Source organism: Balaenoptera acutorostrata, chromosome 14, assembly GCF_949987535.1.
Source record: "Balaenoptera acutorostrata chromosome 14, mBalAcu1.1, whole genome shotgun sequence".
Lineage (NCBI taxonomy): Eukaryota > Metazoa > Chordata > Mammalia > Artiodactyla > Balaenopteridae > Balaenoptera > Balaenoptera acutorostrata.
In genome coordinates, this window is record NC_080077.1 from 30,322,667 (window position 1) to 30,350,358 (window position 27,692).

A 27,692-nucleotide genomic window follows, 5' to 3' on the forward strand; every position below is an offset into this window, starting at 1 on the left:
ATTTGAAGTCAGGAAATATTTTAAAAATCTAAAGGCAATTCCGAAAGATGAGTCCCACCACTGATTTGGCATAATGGAAGCAACACGGATATTTAGGTATAGCCTCCAATGGTGACTATTTTGATGGGAACTTTATTTGGATTTGTGTGTTCAAGTTAGATTGTTTATTTTAAACATTTATCTAATATGAAAATTTGCACAAAAATACTGTAATCAGTTCAATAGGATTACTGTGCATTCCACATAAGCCAAAATTATTTCAGAAGAAAATGCTTTAGATTACTATCTGGAAACTTTTTAGACTGTATGCTTTATCAGTAATAGAATTTTGAGTGTGTACCACAAATCTATGTATAGTTAATTTATCTATAAATTACATACATATTCTTTAAGTTATAATCATTTACATGTATTGAAACAGATAAGAATAGAAATTTCAGGGTATACATGTGTTATTTTCTCTCCTTATCTCAGTGAAGCACCTTGTTATGTCTGGCACCTATGCATACATCCTGCTTTGGAGATCACTGTTTTAGATGATGATGATTGTGATAAAGGAGCTAAGACTCCTTTTTCTAAATGGTCACTAAATAAAATTGTTACCTTTCATATGTTTGGCAACTTTCATTACTTATACTAAAAATCAAATGCAATGCAGATTCACCAAGAGTGCAATTTAGGAGGAAATGCTTGAGTGAAATTAATTCATCACAACTAGCCTAGAAGATGTTAAAAACTGCATGTTGAGCTGACATGAGACCCTATGAAATAATGTGACACTATAAAGATGAAGGGAGACACTTCTGTAAGTGTCATATGAAAAGGAACCAAAGTTAGATACAACTTTGAATACAGTAATTGAAGGCAGGCCAACATGTTGTGAATTGACTCTGGTTAGGCTGTGAGTCCTACAGAATCAAAGACTCAAATGGCCTCTACAACTGTGTTTCTAGCGAAAAACCTATTGCAGGTGCATCACTCTTTGAAACAGACTCACACACGTGTATAACAACACTGTTATAAGAAGCAAGCTGACTATGAAAATAATGGCAAGAGACAAAGGAAAGTAATGAGAACATCTGCCTCTGGATTTGTATGTGTGACGGGGTATTATTCCCAGTCTCTATAATATGCTTCCTCAAAGTTACCAAAAAATACTTATATTCATAAATGCAAAGGATCTGTCAGACAAAAGATTACTTCCTTATTTCAAATGGCAGTCTATAGCAACATTTGGTGCAACAAATTAATTCAAACAATTTCTTAAAGTTCCCTTATTAGACAATAATATACGTATTATAATGTTTAAAGTCCATTTCAATTTACAAAAACATTTTCTAACATAATTACATGAGGGTAATAAGCTTGGTTTTTCATGTAGAAAATTCAAAGTTATTATGAAGAAAGGAAAAAGAATATGATTTCTAATTAAGTTCTGTAAAATTTGCCAGTTCACATTAAAGAACAGTGAGCCACTGGAAATAAATAATTAAGAGCAGACTTGACAGACTGCAATAAAAACACTACAAGGCATTTTTAAATGGCTTTTGATTTTATTTAAAATAAAATTCTAACAAGGTGTCTTGGGGTAAAATTTCTTGATTTCTTACCTTGCCATACTTCTGGGCATAAGATCCCGTGAGCAGTGAGTGGAAAACAATGATGGTTTCATCCAAGTCCCAGACAAACACACGCTGGAGAAAAAAGATAAATGTTGAAGAATTATCAAGTTCTAAGGAAACAGAAATCTCTTTACAAGTAGAAGACCTCTCGCTTTATTGTTGGACATAATCTTGATACCATTATATGGAAATCTATGCTACTCCATTAATTTTTCCTCCAAATTTGTCAAATCTAATCCCTGTAAAACCTGAGGAGCAAGAGTGACAAAAATAATAAGGCTTAAAAATGCGATGTCCTAATGTGAATGAATTCATTCAAATATGTACTTGCAGTTAATACCCAAAAGACATATTTGGACTTTATGATAGAAGTGTGCTCTTATAAAATTTTATGTCTCATGAATTCATGAAGTTTTGTAATTCATGCAAAGAATTATATTTTAAAAAATATTTAAAAGCATCAATGAACAATCCCTAAATAGAAATTGTAACGTGTGGACCCTTGGGTCAGATTAAGTCATAAGATGGGTTGTTTGGCCTGAACAGTGTTTTGAACGATTTCAAATTATTGATTAAAATTTCCAGATTAGAAGATTTCACACCAAGTTCAGGGTTCTGACTGCAGTAGACAAACTTCCAGTTTGTGGCAATGGTGGCTGGCAGTCCATGTGGCAGTGATGCAGGGGCCCCTTTAGACTGGGCCAGTGCTCCCCACTCTTCCCAGTCTGCTGGCCCCCTAGCCCAGTTCACTTATTCATATCACCTGCTGGGTTCTTGAAGGCATTTGAATCTGCTACTGTTGTTCACATCAAGGAAATTATCTCTTATGAAGAGGTACAAGGGCTATTACTTGACTTTACTAAATCTGGAGATTTAACTCTTTTTCACAATTAAAATATGCAGCTGTGTAAGAAGTAACACATTATGGTTAAGAATAGTTTCTTCTGATGTTTCATAATAAAAACAACCTGCTTAGTATAGATATATCTCAAAAGATCTGTCCCAACTGGAAACAATGACACACGGAAATTTTTACAGGTATAAAAATTTTAACATATGTATCAAATGATTGGAATTTTTCTGATTTTCTGATGACAACTTTTTTTCTCCATACAGATTAATTTTACCTTTTAAAATTTATTGATCCATGTAAACATCTGTCATGACCCTAGTACTCCCAGAGACAGTGCTTGTCAGATAAATACTCCACAAACAATGGCTTTATTTTTCCAATTTCTGCCTGTGCCTTCTGTTTGTGTCTTTTGGATCAAAAGATGCAACTATCTCAGGCCGAGAATTCATAAAGCCTTATGATTTTTAAGTTGCTATTGTTTTTAGTTTTGCCATTATAATGGATGAAATCTCCAATTTCAGAGCTGTGAAATGCCTACTTCATAGTAGGTCCACTCATTTCATGATATATCTTTTTCTTTTAAGTCTGAAACTTTACAGACCTGTACGGTATAGAATATATCATTCAATAAAATGAAACATCACATTACACCTTTTAAGGAGAAGTCAGCATACCTCCAGGTCACTGTCGGGAGGTGGGGAGGGATTACTTTTCCGGCCTCTTCCTCGGGACTTTGACCCAGAACTCCTGCACGTTCTCTCATCAAGATCTTTGATGGGTGTGGAGGGGCTCTGCACGGTATCAAACTCTCCTGTAAATAACATGAATTGTGTCAAGGATAGCACTTCATTTTTAGATCAGGTATGAGTCTTCATGATTAATGATTTTAACAAATTCTACAACAGAAAATTCCTTATGACAAAAAAGATTTATAATCACAAATACACAAAATTCTAATTCAGTCAAAAGTTTTGCAGGTCACACACGTTTCTCCTAGTTTCGATCTATGTGATCTATTAAACCTGAAGACCGGGCTTCCCTGGTGGTGCAGTGGTTGAGAATCTACCTGCCAATGCAGGGGACACGGGTTCGAGCCCTGGTCTGGGAAGATCCCACATGCCGCGGAGCAACTGGGCCCGTGAGCCACAACTACTGAGCCTGCACGTCTGGAGCCTGTGCTCCGCGACAAGAGAGGCCGCGATAGTGAGAGGCCCGCGCACCGCGATGAAGAGTGGCCCCCACTCTCCGCAACTAGAGAAAGCCCTCGCACAGAAACGAAGACCCAACACAGCCATAAATAAATTAATTAATTAAAAAAAAAAAACAAAAACCTGAAGACCTTTTGTACTCTAGATGCCCTCAACTTCCTATCTCTATCCCCACCTATGTATTTATCTAAATTTAGATCTGTTCTCACCTCCTTATGTCTGAGGATGAGATCCCATCCCTCCCCCTGCAAACATGACTTCCGCGCCTCACCTATTAGAGAATCATGCTCGACTACTCAAACTCTCTTTTACCTTCCCTTCAACCTCTCCCGTTTCTGGGGGCGGGGGGCACACAGACAAGTTGAAAAGTCCTTCCCTTTGACCTTGCATTTCTATCTAGAAGCTATCTGCTTGCTATCTTTTCTTTTTAAAGGACCCGTCTTAAAAGAACAGCGCGTACCAGTGCTGTCCAACAGAAATACAAAGTGAGCCACGAATGTAACCACGCATATAATTTTAAATGTCTAGAAGCTGCATTAAAAAAGGTAAGAAGAAACATGTAAAATTAATTTCATTCCTATATGCTAATTGCTCTAATATATCCAAAACGTTATCATTTCAGCATATAATAAGTATAAAAATGACATGTTTTACATAATCTCGTTTTCATGCTAAGTCTTCGAAATACTGTGTGTATATGACACTTAGAGCTGACTTCAATCTGTACTAGCCACACGTGCCTATTAAGCCCTTGTAATGGGGCTAGTACAGACTGAAGTCAGCGGCTACAGTACTGGACGGCACATTTGTCTCCACTTCCTGACATTTGATTTGTCATAATCTAGCTTCAGTTCACCAAAACTCTAAGAAAACTACTCTTACCCAGAACCACCTAAATGGCAAATGCAATAATAGATAGACTCAGTCCTTACCTTCCTGGATCTCTATGCCGTGTATGATCCTCTTCAACATCACCTCCTCAGAACCATTAGCAGCTGATACCCTGCATGTTTTAGAATCTTTCTCATGAGCCCTTCTCTGTCTAGGAGACATGGACTCCTTTTCCTCCTCCCATTCCTTACATTCTGGTACTCAGTACTCCCATCCTTTGATCATTTTCCCCACTCCACACCAAGTGGGCAATCTAACCCTCTCATAGGTCAGTCACTTTCTACGTGATGACCCATACATCATACCAAGTCAAATCTTAAATTTCAGACTTTATGTTTAATTGGGTTCTGCATGTCCCACAGATACCCAAAAGTCTGACATGTCTAAAGCTAGTGATGCAGCATCTTATGAGGTGGAGAGTACAGAGCAGTGGCAAGTCTGTAGGAGAGGGTGTTAAGATAAACCAACCGAGGTGACAGCGAGGTGCAGTAAAACTTCACAAGTAACAAGAGTTGGACTTACTATATGACTTCAAGCATTTTACTCAATCTCTCTGAATCTCAGTTTCTTTGTATACTAAAGCCTGGGTAATAGCAGCTATCTTTTTTTATTACTGAGATAAGTCTGATTTATGTTTAATTTAAATCATATGCATAATGTTAAAATGTCTAGGAGAGTCCAATGGCAAAGTATATTAAAGTTACACAATTTTTAAAAATAAAGATGTTATGACTCTCATGCTTTATCATAAAAATTAAAGTAAAATAATTATGAGGACAGCCAAGCAGTTATTAATCTAAATAAACACATCTGAACAAACTAGATCACACTTAGGTAACATTTTTTCTGAGATGTTTTAGGTACACAGTGTTTACATAGCTAACCTCTAATAATTTCTAATGGTCAAATGTTTTCTTTGGGAAACATTTGTGCATGTCAGGACAGCATCAAAAAAAATGTCTGTGCTCCAAATATTATTTGCCCTTAAAACATTGCTAGCACAGTTCATTGCATGGGTTTCTGCTATCAAATGCATGAGAGAAGAAAGCATAATAAAAGGATCTTTAGTTACGATGCTGAATATAGCCCTGCACCATAGTAAATCATGTTTCAGCTTTCTTGTATAGGCATTAGATGGCGATTTGGGTATTTAAACACACATCTACTTTTTAAAAATATCACACAAAATGTTTTCTGTTTTCAATTATTTTTATAAGACAGAACTTTTCTAAGGTTACTATGTCCTGCAAATCAAATGTTCTTTTTCAAATAAAATATTGATTCAAATTAACACACATTTATTAAGCTTATAAAATTTTTTTGGTTGACATTCCATAAGACCTATCTTTCTGTCCATTATAGATCAATTTTCAGGAGTTAACTCTCATCAGGCAGCTTTGTTCTTGCCACAGTGCAAGAGGTGAAAAGACAAAATCTTGCAAAATCCCAAAGTTACTGTGCTCAGTTATGGGTGGTTGACTGTTGATTGGATCCATAAAGACGGGGTTTGGCAGGAACAACTCAGATACTCGAATGAACTGGAAGTCAGCAGCTATCACAACAAGGGGGTGAAAACAGTAGAAGGAGGAAGGGAAAAGACTGGTCATAGGAAGTGTCTGGGTCTCAATAAGCTTATTGGAATATGTGTTTGGCTAGAGTCACTGCTCATTATGTCTGAGATTCACTCACATTGTAGCCTGGAGCAGTTGTTTGTTTTTTCCTTAATGTGGCTGGAACTTCATGACATATGTATACTATGCTCTATACATTCTGTTGATGAACATTTGGGTTATTTGTAGTTTTAGGCAACTATGAATAAAGCTGTTACAAACATTCTTGTTTATACCTGTGTACATAAGCTCCCCTTCCTAGCATATCCCTGTATGTATATACCTAGCATATCCCTATATGTATATACTAAGCATATGCTTATATGTATACACCTGGCAGAGGGACTGCTGGGTCAAATGGAAGGCAGATGTTTACCTTCAGTAGACACTGAGCACTTTTTTCCAAAGTTGTTGTATTAATTAACTCTCTTACTAGCAATGAGAGTTCTAGTTGCTCTACATCCTCGCCAATACTTGGTATTGCTAGTCTTTTTTATATTAGCGATTGTAGGGGTTGGTAGTATCTTATTGTAGTTTTAATTAGCATTTTCTTGATGAGTAATGATGTGGAATACTTTGTTTCTTACTCATTTGGTATCTACTTTTTATGAAGTAACTGTTTAAATCTGACTAATTAAAAAAAAATGGGTTATCTTTTTCTTATTGATTTGTCAGAGCTCTTCACTGTGAAATGTTCTTTACACACACACACACACACACACACACACACACACATATATATGACTTAAACTTCACTTCTACCCAGTGAATTTGGTCCTTTATTAGCCTCTTTTAATAACGGGAGGACTGGAGACATGTGGGACTCAATTAACTAACCAAGATGAAATAGCCTGTATGTGAAATGTTGATATGGTTCCGGAACTCCTGCTTTAACCACTAGGTAATACTTCCTCTCCCAAATAGCACCAGTCTGTTCAGGTTACAAAAAGGTCAAATGTATATCTGTTTCTACTAATCAAAAGAGTTACACAGACTTTACACAATTTCTGTGAGAGTGAGGGCCAAAGAATTCATCTGAAGAACATCAAAGTAAAAGAGCAGGTCCTAAAGAGGTCATGTGCTGTATTTGGGCTCCTACAGCAACTACCCAGATGGAAATGAACTGACCCATATCTTTTGAAGGTTCTAGCCTTTCTTCTGATAAAGGGTAAAATCAGGAACTTGAGCTCAACTGGTCATTAAACATTTGTTGACATTTGTTTTTAAAAGGAGAAAGCTGTTAATTCCAGTGCCTCTGTCAATTTCACTCAGGTAATTGCACGAGGGTACAGTAATGCTGCAGGTAGGGAAAATGCAAATTGTCAGAGAAGTTAAATGTGGTCAGTCCTTTCCGTTTAAGTCCTCTTGTTGCCTTCAATGAACTGAATTAGTACTTTGCTTTCCTTCCTGTCCTCATGTGAAATGCCATGAAGCCTAGAAAGTCTACTGAGTTCTGCCTAAGAAACTGGCTTCTTTTCAAAGAGTGATCTTACCATATCCTTTACTTTTCTGCAACACTTGTAAAGTTTAATTAGCTAATGTATCTGAAATGTTTGCCAAGGTCTCAGACTACAGAATATTGTTACAAATTGCTAGTTATTTTTAATTTAAAGATGTTTAAAATTTTAAAAAGGAGCTATAAAAATATCACTAAGCTTAATGTGCTTCAGTCATCAAACATTCTGAATGTGAATCAAAAATATAATATACCTAAGATAACCTTTATGTTAAGGGCAAAGAAAGATCTTTTCAAAGATAATGAACTAAAATATCTGTTCTTAATCAGCATGGTAATGTTTCTTTAAATACATTGTCAAATTACCTAATAAGGTAAAATAAATGACTGAATGCTATTTGTAATTTCCAAATAACATCAGTCATTACCCATTGCCCTAGGCTTTTTCCTGGGCTAACACTATACATGACTGAATAATTATCTTTTAATCAGTACCGTAATGAATAACTGCACCTTCTAAGTTTTGGATATTTACATCCAACTTTATTTCATTAGATTTATCGCTAAATCAGAGCAACCAGCTGTCTCTTATAGAACATAAAGTATGTTTCCATTTTAAACACAGGAGAAGTCAACAGTGAATGATTTATGACAAACTGTGGATTTAACTGTTAGGTCTCTGCTTTAAGTCCAAACGCAGAGCCAGTCACTGGAAAATACTCTCTGTACCCTTAGACAAAATACCTCAAATTTCATCAGTAATAAAGAAAAATCCCATAGTTATGAACTTGTTTACTTTTTGGATGCATGCCAGATCTGCAAAGGCAAAATCAAACTTAAAACTACCTTGACTGAAGGTCTGAGGTCACAGAATTCCTTAAAGATGTAGACACATGTATTGTTATGATTTTGGTTGAGAGAATACTATGGGTACAAGTAGAAATAATTTCTTCTTTCAATTCAATGGAAAGTCTCGTAAGATCTGACAATTATGTCAAACTATATTCGTTGGTATTAGCAGCCAGTGGAAAGCTGAAGAAATGGCAGCATTCTGATACTGAATACGAGAATGTCACATATGAATGTGTTACATTCAAAGTCACATACTCAGAATATCTACATGTCTGCATTTAGTATTTTTAATGCAAATAAAATAGTTATTCTGGAAATTGATTATTCTTTAGCTAGTAGAAAGTACCCATCTGTGTCTTTTCTGCATAGAAACTCTTGTGGTCATATTGAAATTAGATTAAAACCAATCTGCCACCCAAAGTTCTACCCAGCATAAACCATTTTTGGGTATTTGAATGGTTTTCATTCCTGGTAGCTCAATTCTAGTAAATTCCAAAACACTTTGCCAGTCCTATCACTCGGTCTCTGATATCTCGATGATCAAATATCTAGTCTGTGGTTTTGCTTCTGAACACAGTCATTCTACTTTGTTTTCCCCGTGCATTCACCAGTGAGAAACACCTTTCACAGTGTGACGAGGACATCAAATATCTCCCCACCTAAAGTGCTTCCACCACTTGTAAGCAAGGATTCTGAAATCACTCATTCTCTAAATTAAGATAAGATTCTTAATGAAATGTTAAGTGTTTACTCAAAGAGGATCAGGACAGAATTGGAACATGGGATTTAGGCTGGGCGGAAGTTAAGGCAAGCAGTGTGCCAAGGGTACAAAATTTAAGGGCCGTGAGAATGAACTCCCCCTTACATTCTGCACCCCAGGCAGCTCTTGCTTTCCCTTCATCCTGGCCCTACATAGGATATGGCTGCTAAGAGAGGGGGAGGTTAGGTGGAAAGCCTAAAAAGAGGGAATGAGGACTAGAGGTTCAAAGGGGCTATGTGTTTACAGGAGGGAGGGTCTAAAAAGAAGATAAGGGGAAAGAAACTGATAGTAGGGGCATCAAAGTCTAGTACACCTATTAACAATTTTCCCTTCGGTCCATAGTTAGATTAGAGCCAATATTTTGAGACTCTTTTTTTAAATATTCTCTTCCATTATGGTTTATCACAGGATACTGAATATAGTTCCCTGTGCTATACAGTAGGACCTTGTTGTTTATTCACCCTATATATAACAGTGAACCAGAAAGAAAGAATGTTGCCATTTCATGAATATAATTGCATTTTAGCTGTCGCTTAAAGTATGTTTCATTGTCACTTCTTCATGTTCAAATTAGTTTTCTCGTGAATATTCCCCACATTATCTAGCATTTTCCTTTTCTCAACATTCATACTATTTTAATTATTTGCTTGATCTTTGTCTTGCTTGTTAAATAGAAGCTAAATGAAGCTAAATGTATGCAGAGAGCATATTCTCTGCTGAAATACCAGCAGTGCCTGGTACCTAACAGGCACTCAATAAATAATTGTTTAATGGGCTTTTTGTCTTCTTGGAACCACTGGTCCAGTTAGAAAGAATTTACAGTATTGTGACCATGTGCCCCTATTTTCTTGCCCTTCCAAAGCAGGACAAAAAAGAAGCAGAGATGAGTTTGGATCTTGCAAATAACTGGAAGTCAGAAAAATATTCTTGAACATACTAAATGGTATTTACAAAAACAAAAAAACTTTTAACTTCGATTTTCTTATTGAGTTTTGATAGTTCTTTATATATTCTGGATACAAGTGCTTTATCAGATACGTGTTTTGCAAGTATTTTTTCCCAATCTGTAGCGTGTCTTTCTATTCTTGTGATGGTGTCTTTTGAAGAGCAGAAGTTCTTTGTTTTATGAAGTCTAATTTAGCTTTTCTTTTCTTTATGGATTGTGTTTTTAGCGTGATATCTATTAAATTTTTATGTAACCCAAGGCCACAAAGAGTTTCTCCATGTTTTCTTCTAGAAGTTTTAGTTTTAACATGTTTTGTATATGGTATGAGTTACAAGTCAAGATTCTGTTTTATGTTTTGTTTTGTTTTGTTTTGCATATGGATGTCACTGGTTCCAGCACCATTTTCTGAAAAACAATTCATTCTGTCTAAGTGCCTTTGCACCTTTGTCAAAAACCAAACTTTTAGTATATGTTGTATCATTGTATATGTTGTATATAATATATACAACATATACTAAATATATTCAGAAATATATATATTTCTGGACTCTTTATTCTATTCCATTGCTCTATGTATCTAACATTTTTGCCAATACCAAACATTCTTGATTACTATATTTTATAAATTTTGAAATCAGGCAATGTGAGTCCTCAAACTTTGTTCTTTTTTTTTTTTTAAAGTTTTACTTGATTTTATTTATTTATTTATTTATTTATTTATTTATTTATTTATTTATTTTTGGCTGTGTTGGGTCTTCGGTTCGTGCAAGGGCTTTCTCCAGTTGCGGCAAGCGGGGGCCACTCTTCATCGCGGTGCGGGGACCGCTCTTCATCGCGGTGCGCGGGCCTTTCTCTATCGCGGCCCCTCCCGTCGCGGGGCACAGGCTCCAGACGCGCAGGCTCAGCAATTGTGGCTCACGGGCCCAGCTGCTCCGCGGCATGTGGGATCTTCCCAGACCAGGGCTCGAACCCGTGTCCCCTGCATTAGCAGGCAGATTCTCAACCACTGCGCCACCAGGGAAGCCCCTCAAACTTTGTTCTTAATTTTCAAAATTATTTGGCTCTTCTAGTTCCTTTGTCTTTCCTTGTAATTTTAGAATCATCTTGATAATTTCTCCGAAAGGTCCTGCTGGAATTTTGATTGGGATTACAATGAATCTCTATTAAACTTGCTTTTAACTTTAAGTTCTTCGGCTGTGTTAAATATGTGTCAGCAAATACAATTCTAATAAGAATACAGACAAGCTTCTGGCAATGAAGACTACGATGAATTTTAAATATGTGTTGATCAGACAAAGATATTAAACTACCTACCAATGATCCTAAAAATCCTAGGAATGCGGGAAATGTTCACTGGCTGGGGCTACTGATTACTCGTAAGGTGAAAAAGTGATACAGTTTCTCAAGCATAAAGGAAATATTATCAGTTTTACCCAAAGAAGATAATATTACAACTCTTCTATGTTGTCAAGATCTCCATGAAATAATTAGTCTGGTAAAAGATCCACTTGCCTTTTATCTCCATATTCATATGTATTCTGTCATTTGATATTAAAATCTCCTAACTATCCCACACCTAAAAGAAAGGTTTCTGGAATGCCAGAAAAGCCTCACCTAAATCAGTGGTACTAGCACAGATTAAACATCAGCATAATCATCTGGAAGCTTTCAGCCTTGTTTTTAAAATGCCCATTTTCTCCATATGATTAGATACAGCAAAACATATAAAAAGTATTTCACCTGGATGAAGATCTGTACCTGGTTGGCTAGTCAGTCCTGTGAGAGATTCCTGCAGCTGGTAGGTTGAGGAGGAGGAGGGCGTGCCATCAGCTGTGTTATTTGATGTCATATATGCTCCGTATGTTGATGCAGAGTAATACTGTGCATACTGGTTTTGGCCAAAGGCTGTGTAGGATGGATAATCCTGAAATAATAATTGACATGTGTGTGTGTTTGAAAGACAGATTACCCTCTAGTATACTCCAAAGAAAAGCAATCACAATGGCAATGGAAAGATTAGTGTCTGGCTCCACTGGTTCTGGAGTCCACAGCTTTGAGGTGATCCTAATAAGCAGAGACCATTCTGTGGGCATCTTCTACACGCACATAGTAATGAAATACCTTGCGGGTTTTGCAAACCAGGTCCAGTACACAAATTTTAATCTGTTTAAAGGTTGTATATGCATCACTTTGCCCCCAGAATTACATTTCCAAGGATGTACATCCTCAGGTCTTATGCACTTGAAGAGGAGAGAAGGAGATGTTCGTATTCACAGCATTCATTCTCACCTTCTAATATCACCAGCAAGGAGGAGGTGTGTCCCTCCCCCCACTTCCATACAGACCTTGGGCTGCATTATTGTGATTTTTGTTCCCTTTTTAGGCTACCCTCGATAATTTTGTTTTCTTGGCAGGAGGTAAACAGTAGAGAAAAGAAAATCAATAAAAGATATTCTTACCCAGTTTCTCACAGGCTACATGCCACCTGAGGCCTTGGCCTAAAGTCTTTCGTGAGGTTTTCAAATATTTAGTTTGCATCATTTGTTAGAGAAAAAAGAAAGCCATTGGGTCAATTCCTTTCACCTGCTTTTTATTAAAAACATTTTTAATAATCTTAAAATGATGTAAATAATCCTTCAAAATCCTTTTACATATTAAGATAAGGAATAAGTATTTGAGGCAATAATTGGTGTTTAATATATCTGACATGTTTTAGCCCAAATTATTATCAGTGATGACAAATCCTTGGTCAGGATGTAGATTCCCTAAAGCACGTTTCTAAGGGAAACAAAGATCCATCCATGGTTGATGTGGTTTCCAAAAGAGGAAATTCTCTGCGTTCGTAAATATATGTATAAGCAAGTATACGTATCATCAGAAAGGGTTAAGCAGTATGGCAGAAAATGAAAATTCTATTTGTCTGTTAATTTCAGGATCTGATGTTCCCCACTATTACCTGAGAGTCAAAAAAAAAAAAAACAAAAAACAAAAAAACCCCCAGAAAACTCTTGGCAGTATTTGGACAAAGTTCCTAGTAACGTATTTTTCTCAGAGTAAAACATGGATCACAAATATTAACACAGTGCTTACTTACACTTACTTACAGGCACTCCTCTAAGGCCTTTAGGAGATTTACTCATTGAATCCTCACAACCTCCTGTGCAGTATTATTACTATCTCTATTTTACACTGAAGTAAAGGGATAAAGGCACAGAATGTTTAAAGTGATTTGCCCAAAGTCAGACAGCAAGTTTCAGGGCTCAGACTGGAAGCCAGAGAGCCTGATTCCAGCATCTATCTGTGTGGCAAGGTCTCCACTGGGCTGCCAGTGCCCGGAGAGGAAGATGAAGTTACTCACTGGAAAGGTCCAGTCTACCAGCTTCCAGTGATTATAGTGTCTTTTTGCACTCAAATATATCTCAAAGATTCCCCCTACTTTTCATTTCCACTCTTATCACCTTGTCCAAGCTGCCTTCACTGCCTGTTGTAGCCAATGTACCAGTTTTCTAACTGTTCTCCTCATTTCCATTTTTGGCTTTTTCCAAAGTCTCTGAAGCCAGAGTAATATTTTTCAAAAAATAAATTACATGATGCTATTCTCCTGCTAAAAAATTCTTTAACAGCTTCCCTTTGGGCTTGGAATAGAATTGAAGTTCCTTATTACAAGCCACGGGGCCCTACACGAGCAGGCCACAGCCTACCTCCATAAATGGATGTTTCCCCATCTGCCCCTCAGGTGTAAACTAACCTCCAGCCTTCTTTGAGTTCACTGACACCCCAAGATTTTCAGCCCTCAGGGATGTGATACATGCTGCTTTCTATGCCTGAAAACCCTTGCCCTCATTCTTCACCTAACTTTTGGAAGACTTGGCCTAAATGTCATTTCCATGGAGAAGGCTTCCACAAAATCCCCCTTACTCAAAATTAGCCTTCTCAGAACATTTTTAATAGGACCCTGTTCTCTCCCTTCATGTTTTCCAATTCTATGTTTACTCAGGTGTTTACTGGCTTATTGTCTGCTTTTCTCAGTAGACAGAAAGCTCCCTGAAGCAAGAAACAGGTTCCATTCACCTTGCTCCCACCTTCAGCTCCCCAGGATACAGACCAGTTCCTAATATCTAGTAGGTACTCAGTGAGTATTTGCTAAAAGAATAAATTAGTCTTCAGACCATGGTCCAAAATACAGATTACACATTATATTGGGGCTACTGAATTAAATATACTGCTAGTACTGGATGTATTTTATGATATAAAACTGTTTGTCAATAAATTTTCTTCTCCTTATTAATCAGTTTTTTAATCCTCCCAACAAAGAACAAAGCAGTCTTTCCCTTACGCTACCACTCTGCCTAGTGTATGTTTCTATTATTATATTCCAAATATTCCACTCCCTGTCCATATTATTTTCATGTCTGTGTCTTCAGGAGGATTGCATCCTTCCAGAGAGCAGGGAACACCGACTTCGAATCTCCAATGCACAGTCAAAAAATCTAATTGCTAACAGGTGCTCAATAAATGTTTGCTGTATTAATAAATACGAGAGAGTGAAATTAAGCTACCTGGATTATCAAAAATTCTCAATTTTTTATAATAAAATATGCATACTGACTTTGATGTTTACTGTTTTAAGAAACCATTTTTCAAACTAATGCCAAATTATACAGTTTAATCCTGTCAAAAATATTATTATTCCACTGTTTAATCATCAAATTTTCCTCTTTGCCTCTTGTTACCTTAATATAAATTGAAAGGAGAAGGCAATTAATATAATTCCTTCAGTAAATCCGAAGAGCACTTATTCAGTAACTTATATTTTAGAATGTACAGAAGTCCAGCGATCATGTTAAATAGTGTATTGCTTACCCATGAAATCAGCTACCCTTCCACCTCTGCTACTCTGAACATGACTGAGAAGCAGGAAATAGGGACAAAACTTTCTGAATATATCACAAATTCATGTCGTTCCATGCTAACTCACTCATTCAGGCACAGCCACGCTTGCTCCACACATAATTGTAACACGATTCTAAAAACAATCGCAGGTTTCAAAACACACAAAAATATTAAGCAAACATCACTATGAGGACTAAGGAATTCTAGGAGCAGGTATAGTGGGTGACAAAAGCAAAAAATTACAGCTGTCAGGAGAGTAGGAATTTAACAGTTATCAAAAAAAAAAAAAATCATAGAACTAAAAAATAAAAGCCAGTAGTAATTTGAGAGATATTTTGTTTAGGAACAAATGATTTGGTTTTGGACCAAGAGTGTTTTATAGTCTACATCATAATCTGATTATTGATTATAGTTCAACTTATGAATTTTCATAATAACTGTTTTATCAAGAAAAAATAATATTATGTTTAGTATAGCTTAAGATAATAGGAAAATATGCAATAGATTCTGTAATTTCCTGTCAAATGACTAAAACAATCATGGCTTAAATGTTTAAAGGGCAAAACTTTAGCAATCAGGAAAACTGAAACATCCAGAATTACACAAATCCAAAGAATTCCAGATAGCTAATTTTTACTACCCTGAAATGCCATCTTAATTTTAAATACATAAATCTTACTAACCTGATACTATTCTTCAAAAATCTGAAACATATATAAAAGCATAAACACAAAAAGCTACTATACCTGTTGTGAACCACTGAAGTTCGTTGAATTGGAAACTGAATTATTTGCATAAATAGTAGATGATGGTGCAAAGCTAGAACCTAGAGGTAAAGAACAAATTGCATTTTAAAAATATTTCTTGAAAAATATTAAAAATATTTCACTTTGCAGAATTCAATGAAATATATTTTAAATTTTGTTGTTGAGGCAGTGAGATTTAAAATTGAGAGATTTCTAAGGAAAATGTCCTTAGCTCTGTCTTGTGACAACAGGTAAAGTCTTTTCTTTAGAAGTCTATAGAGGTAAACAGGAGCTTGTGGGAACAGTCTTACCAAGGACTCGGCTAACCTTCAAGGGTCAATATCTACACGTACAGAAGTACTCAAAGAATAAGATATTATCCATACTGAGACTACTTCCAGGAAACTACTGGAACTTTCCAGTGGTCATATCAACTGCATATACATACAAAAACAACTCAAGTTTAAACATTTGGCTGGGGCTAGCTTAGGAAATAAACACATGGAATCCATTTAGAGTTCATGCTTCCAGCTCCCCATCTTTTTGTTCCTCTATGTCCTTTCTTTAGAACAAAAAATGCTGTGAGCTAGGGCTCAGACCCAAGGGAGAACTGTTTATACTGCAATCATCTAAGGTTTGACGACCTTCTAAAATTTTATGACAAGGTCTGAAAGTTATTTAATTATTTTTTAAATTAGAGCAAAAACAAGTGAACTATCAATTTACAGATTCAAAAAAAAAATGTTCTCATGGAATGTACTTGTTAAGGAATAAAATAAAAGACTATTGATGCAGCTGATTATTTGTTTTATCAATGTGTCTTGAATAGCAATAGTATTAGGTAATCAGCACAAACTGACATGGCCTGGAATATCCAATATGAAAGTATTCTGGGGAATAAATGGATATGTCTCTGTGGCATTTTCCACAGTGGCTTATTGTGGTTGAGGCATGTATGCATATATGTATCTACCAACGTTATAAGGAAAAAAGAGACCAGTCATTTCAGCCAAAAAGGTCTAAGTAATTATTTCATTTTAGTCAGTCAACTAAAATGGCAATATTAGTTGGTTCGAATAATGTTAATATAGCCCCCAAACTATGACTAACCATATAGAAAAAATGACAGACAGGAAATAACCTTTTAATGTTTTTAGTATGTCACTAAAATATTTTCTGCAACTACTACACGATGTTCAAAAATAATTTTTAATTGGAGACAAAAACAAAAAGAAAAATTAAATAATGATCGTACATGGAGAAAAAATTTTTAAGGCAGAGGTACAAATTATCTAAATATTCCTATTCAAGAAATATAGTATAAACAGGGGAGAGGTATTTTAGAAATGAACAAAAAAATCTTCAATTATTCAACAATAAATGGGACTTAGAGAAGTGCTAATTCAATTTTAAATTTAATCAAAACAGCATTACGTATGTAAGGAATCCTGACAAGAAAATACTGGGTTTTGTCATGTATCTTTGAAATCACTTAAATAGATGCCAAACATGTGACTGGCGTGGCGACTGGCTTGGTGGTTGCTTTGCTTGGATTTAGTTTCCTGCCAATTTTATGCAACTTAAACTTAAATATTTAACTTTGATATGGGTCATGTTTCTTGATGTATACTGAACTCTTTTCATCATGTTTCTTCCTAGTTATTTGTCTTTTCTGATAATGTCGTGTGAGCAGTGGTAAGATTTAAAACTGTCCTCATGACTCTGTATTCCTAGTCTGAAGCCAAGGAGTCTCATTCACAGAATTCTTTCTCATATAACATGTTCCCTGTGTGGTACTTACCTGGCATCTGGTAAGAATAAGGTGTCTGGCCTGGCTGTGGGGTAGAAAACCCTGGGCTGTAACTGAGGCACCCACTCTGTAACGGCGACTGAGTTTGTGAGAGTCCGCCCTCTGTCTTGATGCCTGGTAACATCACGCCCAGATCTGTTTGGAAAACGCCATGTGCAACCCATTTCATTAGTAAAGTGATCTTACTTCTGAGTTGTAACATATCAATATATTAGACTATACAACTACTAGCCAGCAGGATTACATGCTTATAACCAAAGAAGAAGAGAGAAGATGTGAAATACCGTAAGTGGGCAGGCTATAGGGCTGTCCTGTCTGTGAGTACGCTGTGTAGACGGCTGGCTGCTGCATCCCCGAATACTGAGTCTGGCCTGCATAGGCAGACATTGTTTGAGCTGCTGGTGTAGAAAGAATGTGTGGATAGGGCCTAAATATCAGAAAAATAGCATTACTGTGGCAACAAAGACTGCATATTGATTCAGACAGCTTAGATTCAGTGAAACCTGATAATAGCCTGGAAGTAATCCTCTTCTTTATCCATAATATCATTTTAACAATATGGAAAAGGACAGGAGTCTGAATGTCAGGAGCCCAGGCTCTGCTACAAACCAGTCTAGTTAACCTTGGACAAATAATTTAAACTCGCTAAGTCTACACCTCACCTGTGAAAAGAAAACTTTGGTTTAGATATCACACCTAAAGTCTCTTCCAGGCCTATATTGCTTATATTCGAAATAGTATTCCAACTGATATGTAGATGAGGAAAGTGAAGCCCAGGCCAGTTAATTAGTACACTCATGAGCATATTTCCTGTTACCATGCATGACCCAATGCTATGTAATTACTACAAAGGTCATTAAAGGCCCTACCAAGAATTCTCTACAGAGAACTAGAAATCGTAAAAAAAAAATAAATAAATAAAATTAAAAAAAATAAAAAAGTAGGCAGCTTCCCGAAAAGAAATGGAATGCCATTCCCTTCATCATGCCACATCTTATGGAATGTTCCCAAAATGGATATCCAATCTCTAGCCTATACTTAAGGATAAACACTCTAGCTGCTGTGGAAAATAACTTTTAAATGTACATGATCAGGAATCCAAAATCTTGACACATCTGGCTGATGGCAACCAAATTCAGATATACACCCAATGTAGTTAAACTTGAAATTTCTACCACTGCCCTCAGAAAGTTGACCACATTAGTTATAAAAGCAATAGTGCATATTTTTCAAGAATGTGTATTAGAACTTGAAATCCAATAAAAATATTGTAATGATGGAACAAATTATGAAGTGTTGATGTTTGAATAAAATGTAATCTTTTTAGATTTTCTTTAAACTAGTCAGCATTTTTGATTTTCATTAAAAAATCTGTGTATTCTGGTTTGAGCTTGATGCTTTCTTCAAAGTATATAAATATCCAGAATTAAAGCAATTGTCTAGATATAAGTGAGGGTATTCCTAGACTTGTGAAGGGTATTTACCTAATGTCTAATCTATCCAATGAATCTATCCAAGTATCTATCAATTCAACTGCTTATCTATAACATTTATATACATAAATATATCCTATTTAAAGTTGTTATATTGTTTAAACATGATTAATCAAGATAATGCTGGAAAATTATTCTAACAAATCTGAAAGACTACTGACCACTTACTTGGAAGGATACAGCTGTGGGGAATATTGATGCGCTGATCTGGGGCTATAGCCACTACTTGTTATTACTGTAAGACACAAAAACCAGTGCAAAAAAAAGGTTGCTTTATAAATATATTTCACTGGAGTGTGCAAAACTTATTTCAAGAAATGACTATGTTAGAGATATGTTTCAAAAAATTCATTCATTTTCTAAACAGAAAATTCATTCATTTTCTAGACAGAAACAGATGCCTAAACATTTTCTTCTAATTAAACTGTTTCACATATGTGCTAGGAGCATGACACGAACTTTTTTCACAAATCATTTCCCTTCATCATTCCTCCATTTTCTTAAATCCGTAGCATGCTCTTACGTATTAATATGCTATGAATAAATATCCTTGACTATAGGTAATTAAGCTTTCATGATATAAAGGTAAATTTTTTAATTTGCAGACTTTATGTTTTAAATTCCAAATATATTGCTCATCCTGCGTATTTATTCTAATAGAAATATAATAAAAATTAAGAAAAATATGATGTTTCAACCTTCATTTTCAAGTTGTAAAATGATATTGTTTTCTCTTTCCTTTCATTTTGCCAATCCAATGAGTAGTTAAAAATGCAGGGTCCAAATAATTCTAATAATAATTGGAATGTACGCAGAAAGCATGGGTGATAATGCAACATTAAAAAAAAAAAAGTAACTGCAAGAAGCAGCAGCAATCATATTTATAAATATATTTTGAACTATCAGAGATTGTACTTTTTTGAGAAGAACTTAAAGGTGAAAATCAGGTCCTATTAACATTTCAGCCAAACATGCAGTCCCAAACTGGAATGTATCCAAAAGTTTGGAAGTTTCTCTTTCCTTTAACCATCTGCCTTGACTAAGACAGATGTATTGCAAATATATGGACCCTAAAGTGTTAAGGCAGTCCCTTCAGAGCCAATCCATACTGGGCAAGCACACAGAGTGTCTTTATTAGGCCATCTGCTGTTCATTCACTTTTCAAAAAGATTAAAGTAGTATACAATGCAGTGCTGGAATTAGTTTAGTCTAATCAATCATAGTTATACTTCAAAGTACTATGTCTTTTCTAAGTTGTTCATAATAATTCTGGAGCTAAACTTTTAGAATTGTAAAAGTGACAAATAGGCTTAGGTTGCTAACTATTTTATGAAACATGATATATTTCTATATCCAAATGCTATTAAGTACCCTTGTGATCTATTGCTTCATAAACACATAGAATTTAATGTATTTAAAATGCTATTTAGACTGTAAGCTCTGAGTACGGAGAGTATATTATAGTTTTCATAGCAATAATGCAGAGAGTATATTTTCAAGAATATTATGAATCAATTTTGACAATCACTGAATATGATTAGAGGTGTTATGTTCTAAATATTTTCAGCAACCAAATTTAAGTGAATTTGCTATGCATATTTGAAAATACATGGACCACTGAACCATTCATTTTCTACTTATTTATTAAAAATATAAAGAATGTTTAAGACTTTCAAATCAACTCAATGAGAACAGGCCTTTTCTCGCACACTATGGGCACGAAACATACACTATATAATAGCAACAGTGTACTGCACAGGAAATTCAGTCTGATTCATTGATTTGCAATAATTATACTCTATTTAGCAGAAATATACTTAAGTAAGGCTCAATTCCACATTTTTTGTTTCATTTATAAAACTTCATTGTGGTACACTCAAGACTCAGACTATACTAATCAGTTATTCTCAAGACTGTGAAACTCAAGGCTTTTCTAAAGAAACATCAAATAATGAAAAGAAACATTCAGCTTTTATTGAATTAGCCAAAGAACAAAATTATTTCAGAAAAAAAGCCTCACATATATGAACACAAATCTGAATATATAGGATGCTTCTTCCCTCTAATGAATCTAGATATCATTAGAATAATGTATCCATAACAGTATAAAGCCTCAACCTTTAAAATTTCATATTAATGTCTATATGTTCATTTTCTAGGTAGAAAACAAAACCTTTGACTCAGAAAACTATGTTTACATAAAACTTAGAAAGTTTATGCTTCTTAACGAAGCTGTATATATTTTATTCTAACTAATAAATCTGCAGATAATTGAAAACAACAACAAAATTGGATTAAAGTGATCTGAGATTATGCTGATCAAAGTAAAGACCGTTCCTACACAGAACAGCCTAATCTTTCCAGTATGATTTCTTGAATACCATGTACAAATTTAGGAGACCTTCCTTTTATTCCCCATTGTCATTTAATTAATCAAGAGATGTATGCAAAGCACTCAACTCATTATACTCCATCATCATTTCTGCATACAAAAGTTAGCAAAAGTGCTTGTCTTCAAAATGTCCTGAAAATTAATTAAAACACATTTTTAATGAATATTATCAGATTCTCATATGGTGGTGTCAAGCAATTTTGAGGTTTTACCCTTATTACTGTAACACCTTAGATTAGTGACTCTCAATGGGACGAGAGGTGGGAGATGAAGTTGGGGGATGGGTGGAAATTTTGCCTGACAGGGAACATTTAAAATGCTAGAAGACATCTTTGGTTGTCACAACTGAGGAAAACTACTGTTAACTTGGGATAGATGCCAGGGATGCTGCTAAAAACCTTACAATGCAGAGGACAGCTCTCCCACAATAAAAAATTAGCCAAGTTTTTAATAGTGGTGCTGTTGAGAATCCCTGACCTAAAGCACTCTGTCTAATTGAACTTGGTCCATGGCGTTGGAAATGTTCTATATCTGAGTTGTCCAATATGGTAGCCACTAAAAAACCCCACATACAACTATTAAACACTTAAAATGTAATTAATGTGACTAGATAAAAAATTTTTGCTTTACCAAATAGTATTTAATTTAGACTTAAATAGCCACATATGACCAGTGGCTACTTTTCTGGACAGCACAGCCCTAGATAATTCTTAAAAGAAAACTGGGAAACTATTTGTAAATATAATATGAGTAAATTCCAGACGGCTTGACAGTTCACACCTGTTTCTTTTTCCATCTTTGTATCTTCCAGTGGGGTATTAAAGAAAAGACTGTTGGACTGACCAGGACATTATTCTAGAATCATTTATACCAGTGACCACCTGTGAGGCCTTGACTGTATGGCCTTAACCACCTTTAACTTCTCTGTGCCTCCAGAGTCTTGCCTATAAAAGGGATCATCGCAGGTCTCTGAAATTCCTTCTGGAGCTAACATCCCATAATTTTTTCATTCAGCTTTCATTAACTTGTAGTGTGCTATTTAAGTATGTCGGCGATCACTTAATTTCATTCCTATCCTTAAAAACTGTGTTCATACATGCATTTACTTTACAGAAAGTTTACAACAGTTATGGTAAGTAATACAAATGCTAGGGTAAATTGGTACCTATTTATCTGCTAAGAGGCAAGAGAATTGCTAGAAAGGATGTGAATTAGGACACATGCTTCTCTATACAAAGTGTATAAATTATTATATCGTTCTGTTTGGAGTACTAATATTTCTGTGAATACATGGCAGCTGCTTCCAATCAGTGTGAACCAATGAAACGGGATCATCTGTATCTATAAAAATCAAATATATGCTATAATGACATTATAGTCAAGGATTTACCTCAGCTCTCTTTACATGAGAAGCATACCCACATAAAATCCTTGTATATGAGAACATGAATAAGTATAAAATATATTAGAGTAGAATAACAGAACCAAGATTTAATTATCACAAATACTTTTCTAGGTTTAATGTTCATCTTTCTGCTATACAAATTCCTCCTCAGGTTAAAAAAAAAAGTCCTTTCACCAGATAATCAACCAAACGAAATATAGTAACGAAAAAAAATCTTTAAGTCAACTTATTGCGTGTCCTTGTGCCCACCTGGGAGTTATCAGGTATTTATATTTAAAGAGGATTGATGTTTAAAGACACGCTATTGTTCTCTTTGAAGCATTTGAGCGAAAGTCGTGCTCTCAGAGGCTGGGTTCTAATGCGACCAGCATGTGCTCTCCTGCAGCCCATTAACCTTTAATACCTGTCACTCAGCTGCTTACACAGGAAGGTTATTTTTTTAAAAACCCAGAGAGGAAACAAGGTTATTTAGAAAGAATCAAATGGATAGTTTTACATCTCGAATGCTGGAGAGAAGGCAGTTTTTATGTCATTTAAATGGGTAAGTTGAAGGAACAAAGTTAACAATTACAACCTAATAATTAAATTAAGCACTGTATAAAATAATTATGAAAGAAGTCAGTTCTGCTTATTTCTAACAAGAAAGTCAGGGGATTGCTTTGCTGTCAACTGCAGACGCAGCAAAACTATTCTAAACATCATTTCTAAAAAAAGCATAATTTTATGACAATGAGTTTTCCAAAAAACGAATTTATTGCTGAATTTATAAAAATCCAATTCTCGCTTATTCACCAGGAGGATGAGGTGGACCCCAATGCGTACAGAACAACACACGAGCTTAAGGCTTTACCTGACCCAGTAAAAGTGTCAAGCGCTCCATCTCCAGTCGTGGTTGTGGTTTCACTGCTGTTCAAAGGCTCTGTTTTGACTGCAAGGAGAGACACTACGTAGAAGAATAAGTACATGTGAGTCTTATTTCTAACTTTATATCAAAGAGGCTGACTGTACGACTAGTGGCTTTTCTAGCTACCATGGGCATGCAAGAGAAAACTTGGGAAGTCGATGAGGAAAGTTTTGTTAATTTAGCTTCTAAATGGACATGCATTTATAGAGGATTTAATCTAAAAATCTTCTGCCTAAGCTGGTTCTCTGGAATCTGGCTTTTAAAGGCAGTCATCCTTACACAGTGAAACAGCAGTACGTGTATTTGCATTTTTAAATCACCTAAGCACACTCTGGTATTATAGTCAAAAGGCAGAAGAAAGGAATCGTCAGTCAGTCTTTAGCACATTTAATCCAAATCGTAACAAAGAGATTTACTGCTTATATTTTATTCTTCCCAAGATGACATTAAAAAAAAAGATTGCTTAAGAATACAATGAGGCATATGCAAATACAGAAACCAGGGGTGTATTCATATGGTGGGTGAAAAATGAAGCACTCAGTAAATTTCTGCTCTACAAAAGCCAAAAGAGCCATAAGGTGTTGGGCTTTTTATTCTAATGGTATAACAATTTTTAATACGTTATAGACATAAGCATAGAATAAGAGATGGTTTCTACAGCAGTAATTGTATCTTTTGAAAACTCTTTCATATATTATTTCTCCTTTGAGGTGGCATATTTTGGCAGAATCCTCACTTGGCAATGATGTAGCCACTGAGGTATACATCGCTGTCGTTATTAGATGCAACGAGTTTGGCAGGGGCAGTGAAAAAGCCTCTACCCATTTTGTCACACCATATTTTCCCTTTGTGGGCAAAGCTCCATGTATCACAGCAGCAAGGGAATAAACTAAATTATTTTCTGCTTAACACCTCTTATGTTTCCTGGTCATAAATGGAATGACACAGTTCAAAACTTCAGAAGCAAGCAGAAAACTATAAAGAAGAAAGCTGAAGACTAGCCAACCACGGACAAATATGGCCAAAAGAATAGTGGGCTCAGAGCGTACCCACCAAGCAAGCAAGTCAGCGACGTTACTCTGTTAGAAAAGCAATTAATGATGGAGAAACATGCAGTAATGATTATGTTCCCTTTCCACATGAAGAGAATTGGCTGGACCCTCCCTCAGTGAGCTCTGGGGTTAATTTAGCATCCGGGATTTAACTATGTCATGAAGATTTGCTGGAAGATTCAGAGTCGAACTGTAAAGGTTGGAAAGAATCCAAACTCTAAACCACACTGCCTCACAGGCAGCACTAACTAACCAAGAATTCCTTTCATCTGTATAGTGATGATCCAGAGTAGGGTTTAGAAAGGTGTAAAAGCTACTCTCTATGATGCAATGTCCCCATCTGACTTCTGACATATGACAAAAAGGAACCATCCAAAGCATCCAGCAAAACTAAGATAAGAGACAGTTTGTCAGAACTTCCAAATTCTAATCATGGCTAAATTCCTATTTAAACATGTCTAAATCTATAACAATATTTGTAAAATAGATGTATTAATACTAATGGTTATATATATTTCACTTGTGAAATGGGGAGAGGGGAAGCAGAATGTCTAAAAAACTAACCAAGCTAGACATGAGGTTTAGTTTTGTTTCTTTGGATCCCAACTTTGAGATTTGATTTCAAAAACTTAGTATTGGTGTTGATTATAATCTCCTCAATTTGAAAGTTTCAGGTGGTCAAAAGGAGCAGGAAGAAAAGCCAGAGAGAGAGTTTGAAAGGAGAAGGAAGAAAAGCCAGAGAGAGAGTTTGTGGTTGCATTCATTATCCTGGAATCATCTCTCATTAAAATTTTAAAGGTCTGCTTTTAGTCAAAGACAAAGGAGGCTCATTTAACTGAGAAAAGGCATCACTAGAAAGTATATAAAGAGAAGCATACACATCAAGATGTGTTCAGTGGACTAAAACACATGGATTTAAAAGTAATAGTTAAATGGATGCTAACATTTGGGGGAAAACATTACACATTAATCCAAATTTATTTTTCATATGTGGTAAGAGTTGAATAATAGGGAAAAGGGAGAAAATTAATCATGCTGCTATGGAAAATAATCTATGTTCACAGGAGGGCAGCATCTGCAAACATCTCTTGAGTTAGATGCAAAGTTATTTTGATTTGATTTTTATAGAGAAAGAAAGTAATATTAAGTAATAATAATTTTTTTTCAGGAACAGAAAACTTAGAGAAATGAAATGGGCATTCTTTATATGATTAGCTGATTTATTAAAAAGATGTTAAAATACAAAGAATTGTCTTAATATTTAGAAAACAGGTAATGACTATAAAGTCAACATTATGATAATTATAAAGTTTGAAAACTGGAAGTCGTTTTCACTACAGGTCTGAATATATTTGAAATGTTTTCCATTTTCTTTTGTCTTGCTTTTGTTTCCACACATTTAATATGTGCAAGACACTATTGGAAAGATGTTCATCAATGAAACAAATCAGTTTTATGCGTCTATTTTCTAAAACTTATAAAAATACTCATTCCAAAAGTTTATGAGTGTATATTCACTGTCATGTTCAAATGTATTTTGTTTTTTTTACTGTATTCTATTTTTCTTAAGTTAACACAGAAGTTAAACAGGGCTTTTAATTTATTTTAAGGACTGTGTCCAACATCATTACAGTTCATGCTATCAAATGGAAAGAATAACCTTCTATAGAAGAAAAGCATCCTCTTTATGAACAAAATTCAAACTTACAAAATAAACATTTTGATTTCAAAAGCTGCAATTATTTTTTAATTCTTAGGTTAGAGAGTTTTGTGGTTTTATTCTTCTACACGCTCGAAATATGTGATTCAAGGTTCATTTCCCAAAAGGTGGGATGGAAAATCTACATACATATAGCACTTTGTACAGAACCATTACTTCGAGAAATAATTATATTGCCAGGCCCCCTCCACGCTAGTTATCCACTTGCAACTTAGATGTTTTTCATAAAGCCAAATAGTAAAAAAAAGTCAAAGTCATTTTATTACATAGATATGATTGGGTTTTATTTTTAACCTTCAAAAATAATTGATCTCTGTGGACTAAATCAAGATTGTATGAGATTATTGTCAGCTATGGCTACTAAATCACTGATTTTCTCTCTTTACATCCCAACCTTCTTCCATACCCTCATACAAGTATTTTCAAAGCAAATTTAATCTTGTCCCCTCAGATTATCTTTAGAACTCAAGTATAACATTAATATATATTAATTATTTTTAGAGGAAGTCTGTGTTATTATCATAACTTAATGCTAATGTTCATTTTTTGCAATATTAGGCTTAATTAACCCTTGAAAGAGAGGTAACCCAAGTACTTTACATTTTACATTTCATCTTCAGAGATCTGTGTTTAAACTGGTGTCCACTTAAAAGACTATATATGTAATTCCAAATATACTCCTTCCTGAACCACAAAATCTCACATAGCCACCTCTGACAACTTAGGTTCTACAAAGAAGTTCAGGAGGAGTTAGATCAGGAAGGATACAATTTACAACACTGCAGGGAGGAAAGAAGAATTGCCTACTAGTTTTATGATTTATGTTTCTCTAAATCAATTTTTTCACTCAAAAACCTATGAGCACCAAGTGTCTTTCATTTCTAAATATCCATGAAGTATTTAGTTTTGTAAAATAATTTGATGATGCTTCCAATTTATGGCTTTCATTCCAAAAAGAAAATCTAAAAAGAGTAGAGCCACAATAGTAGCTGGTTCTACTGCACGGACACATAATACTCAGAAACAAATTCATCCCATGTGAATCAATCATCTATATATTAAAAACTCTGGGAGATTCT

General features: G+C 35.2%; 1 protein-coding gene across 16 annotated transcripts in view; it reads right to left on the bottom strand.

Moving 5' to 3' along the window:
* EYA4 (EYA transcriptional coactivator and phosphatase 4) overlaps positions 1 to 27,692 on the bottom strand; it is a 296,342-nt gene that overhangs the window by 39,569 nt on the left and 229,081 nt on the right. For 9 of the 16 annotated variants that reach the window (XM_057527915.1, XM_057527914.1, XM_007190887.2 and 6 more), the window contains 8 exons: positions 23,788 to 23,880; positions 19,309 to 19,375; positions 17,932 to 18,074; positions 17,639 to 17,782; positions 15,838 to 15,917; positions 11,939 to 12,122; positions 3,150 to 3,286; positions 1,611 to 1,694 (listed from right to left, as the gene is read on the bottom strand). In XM_057527915.1, coding sequence (XP_057383898.1) covers positions 1,611 to 1,694; positions 3,150 to 3,286; positions 11,939 to 12,122; positions 15,838 to 15,917; positions 17,639 to 17,782; positions 17,932 to 18,074; positions 19,309 to 19,375; positions 23,788 to 23,880 — 932 coding nt within the window. The remainder of the gene's footprint in view (positions 1 to 1,610; positions 1,695 to 3,149; positions 3,287 to 11,938; positions 12,123 to 15,837; positions 15,918 to 17,638; positions 17,783 to 17,931; positions 18,075 to 19,308; positions 19,376 to 23,787; positions 23,881 to 27,692) is intronic. The other 7 variants (XM_007190890.2, XM_007190893.2, XM_007190889.2 and 4 more) reach the window with 3 other exon arrangements.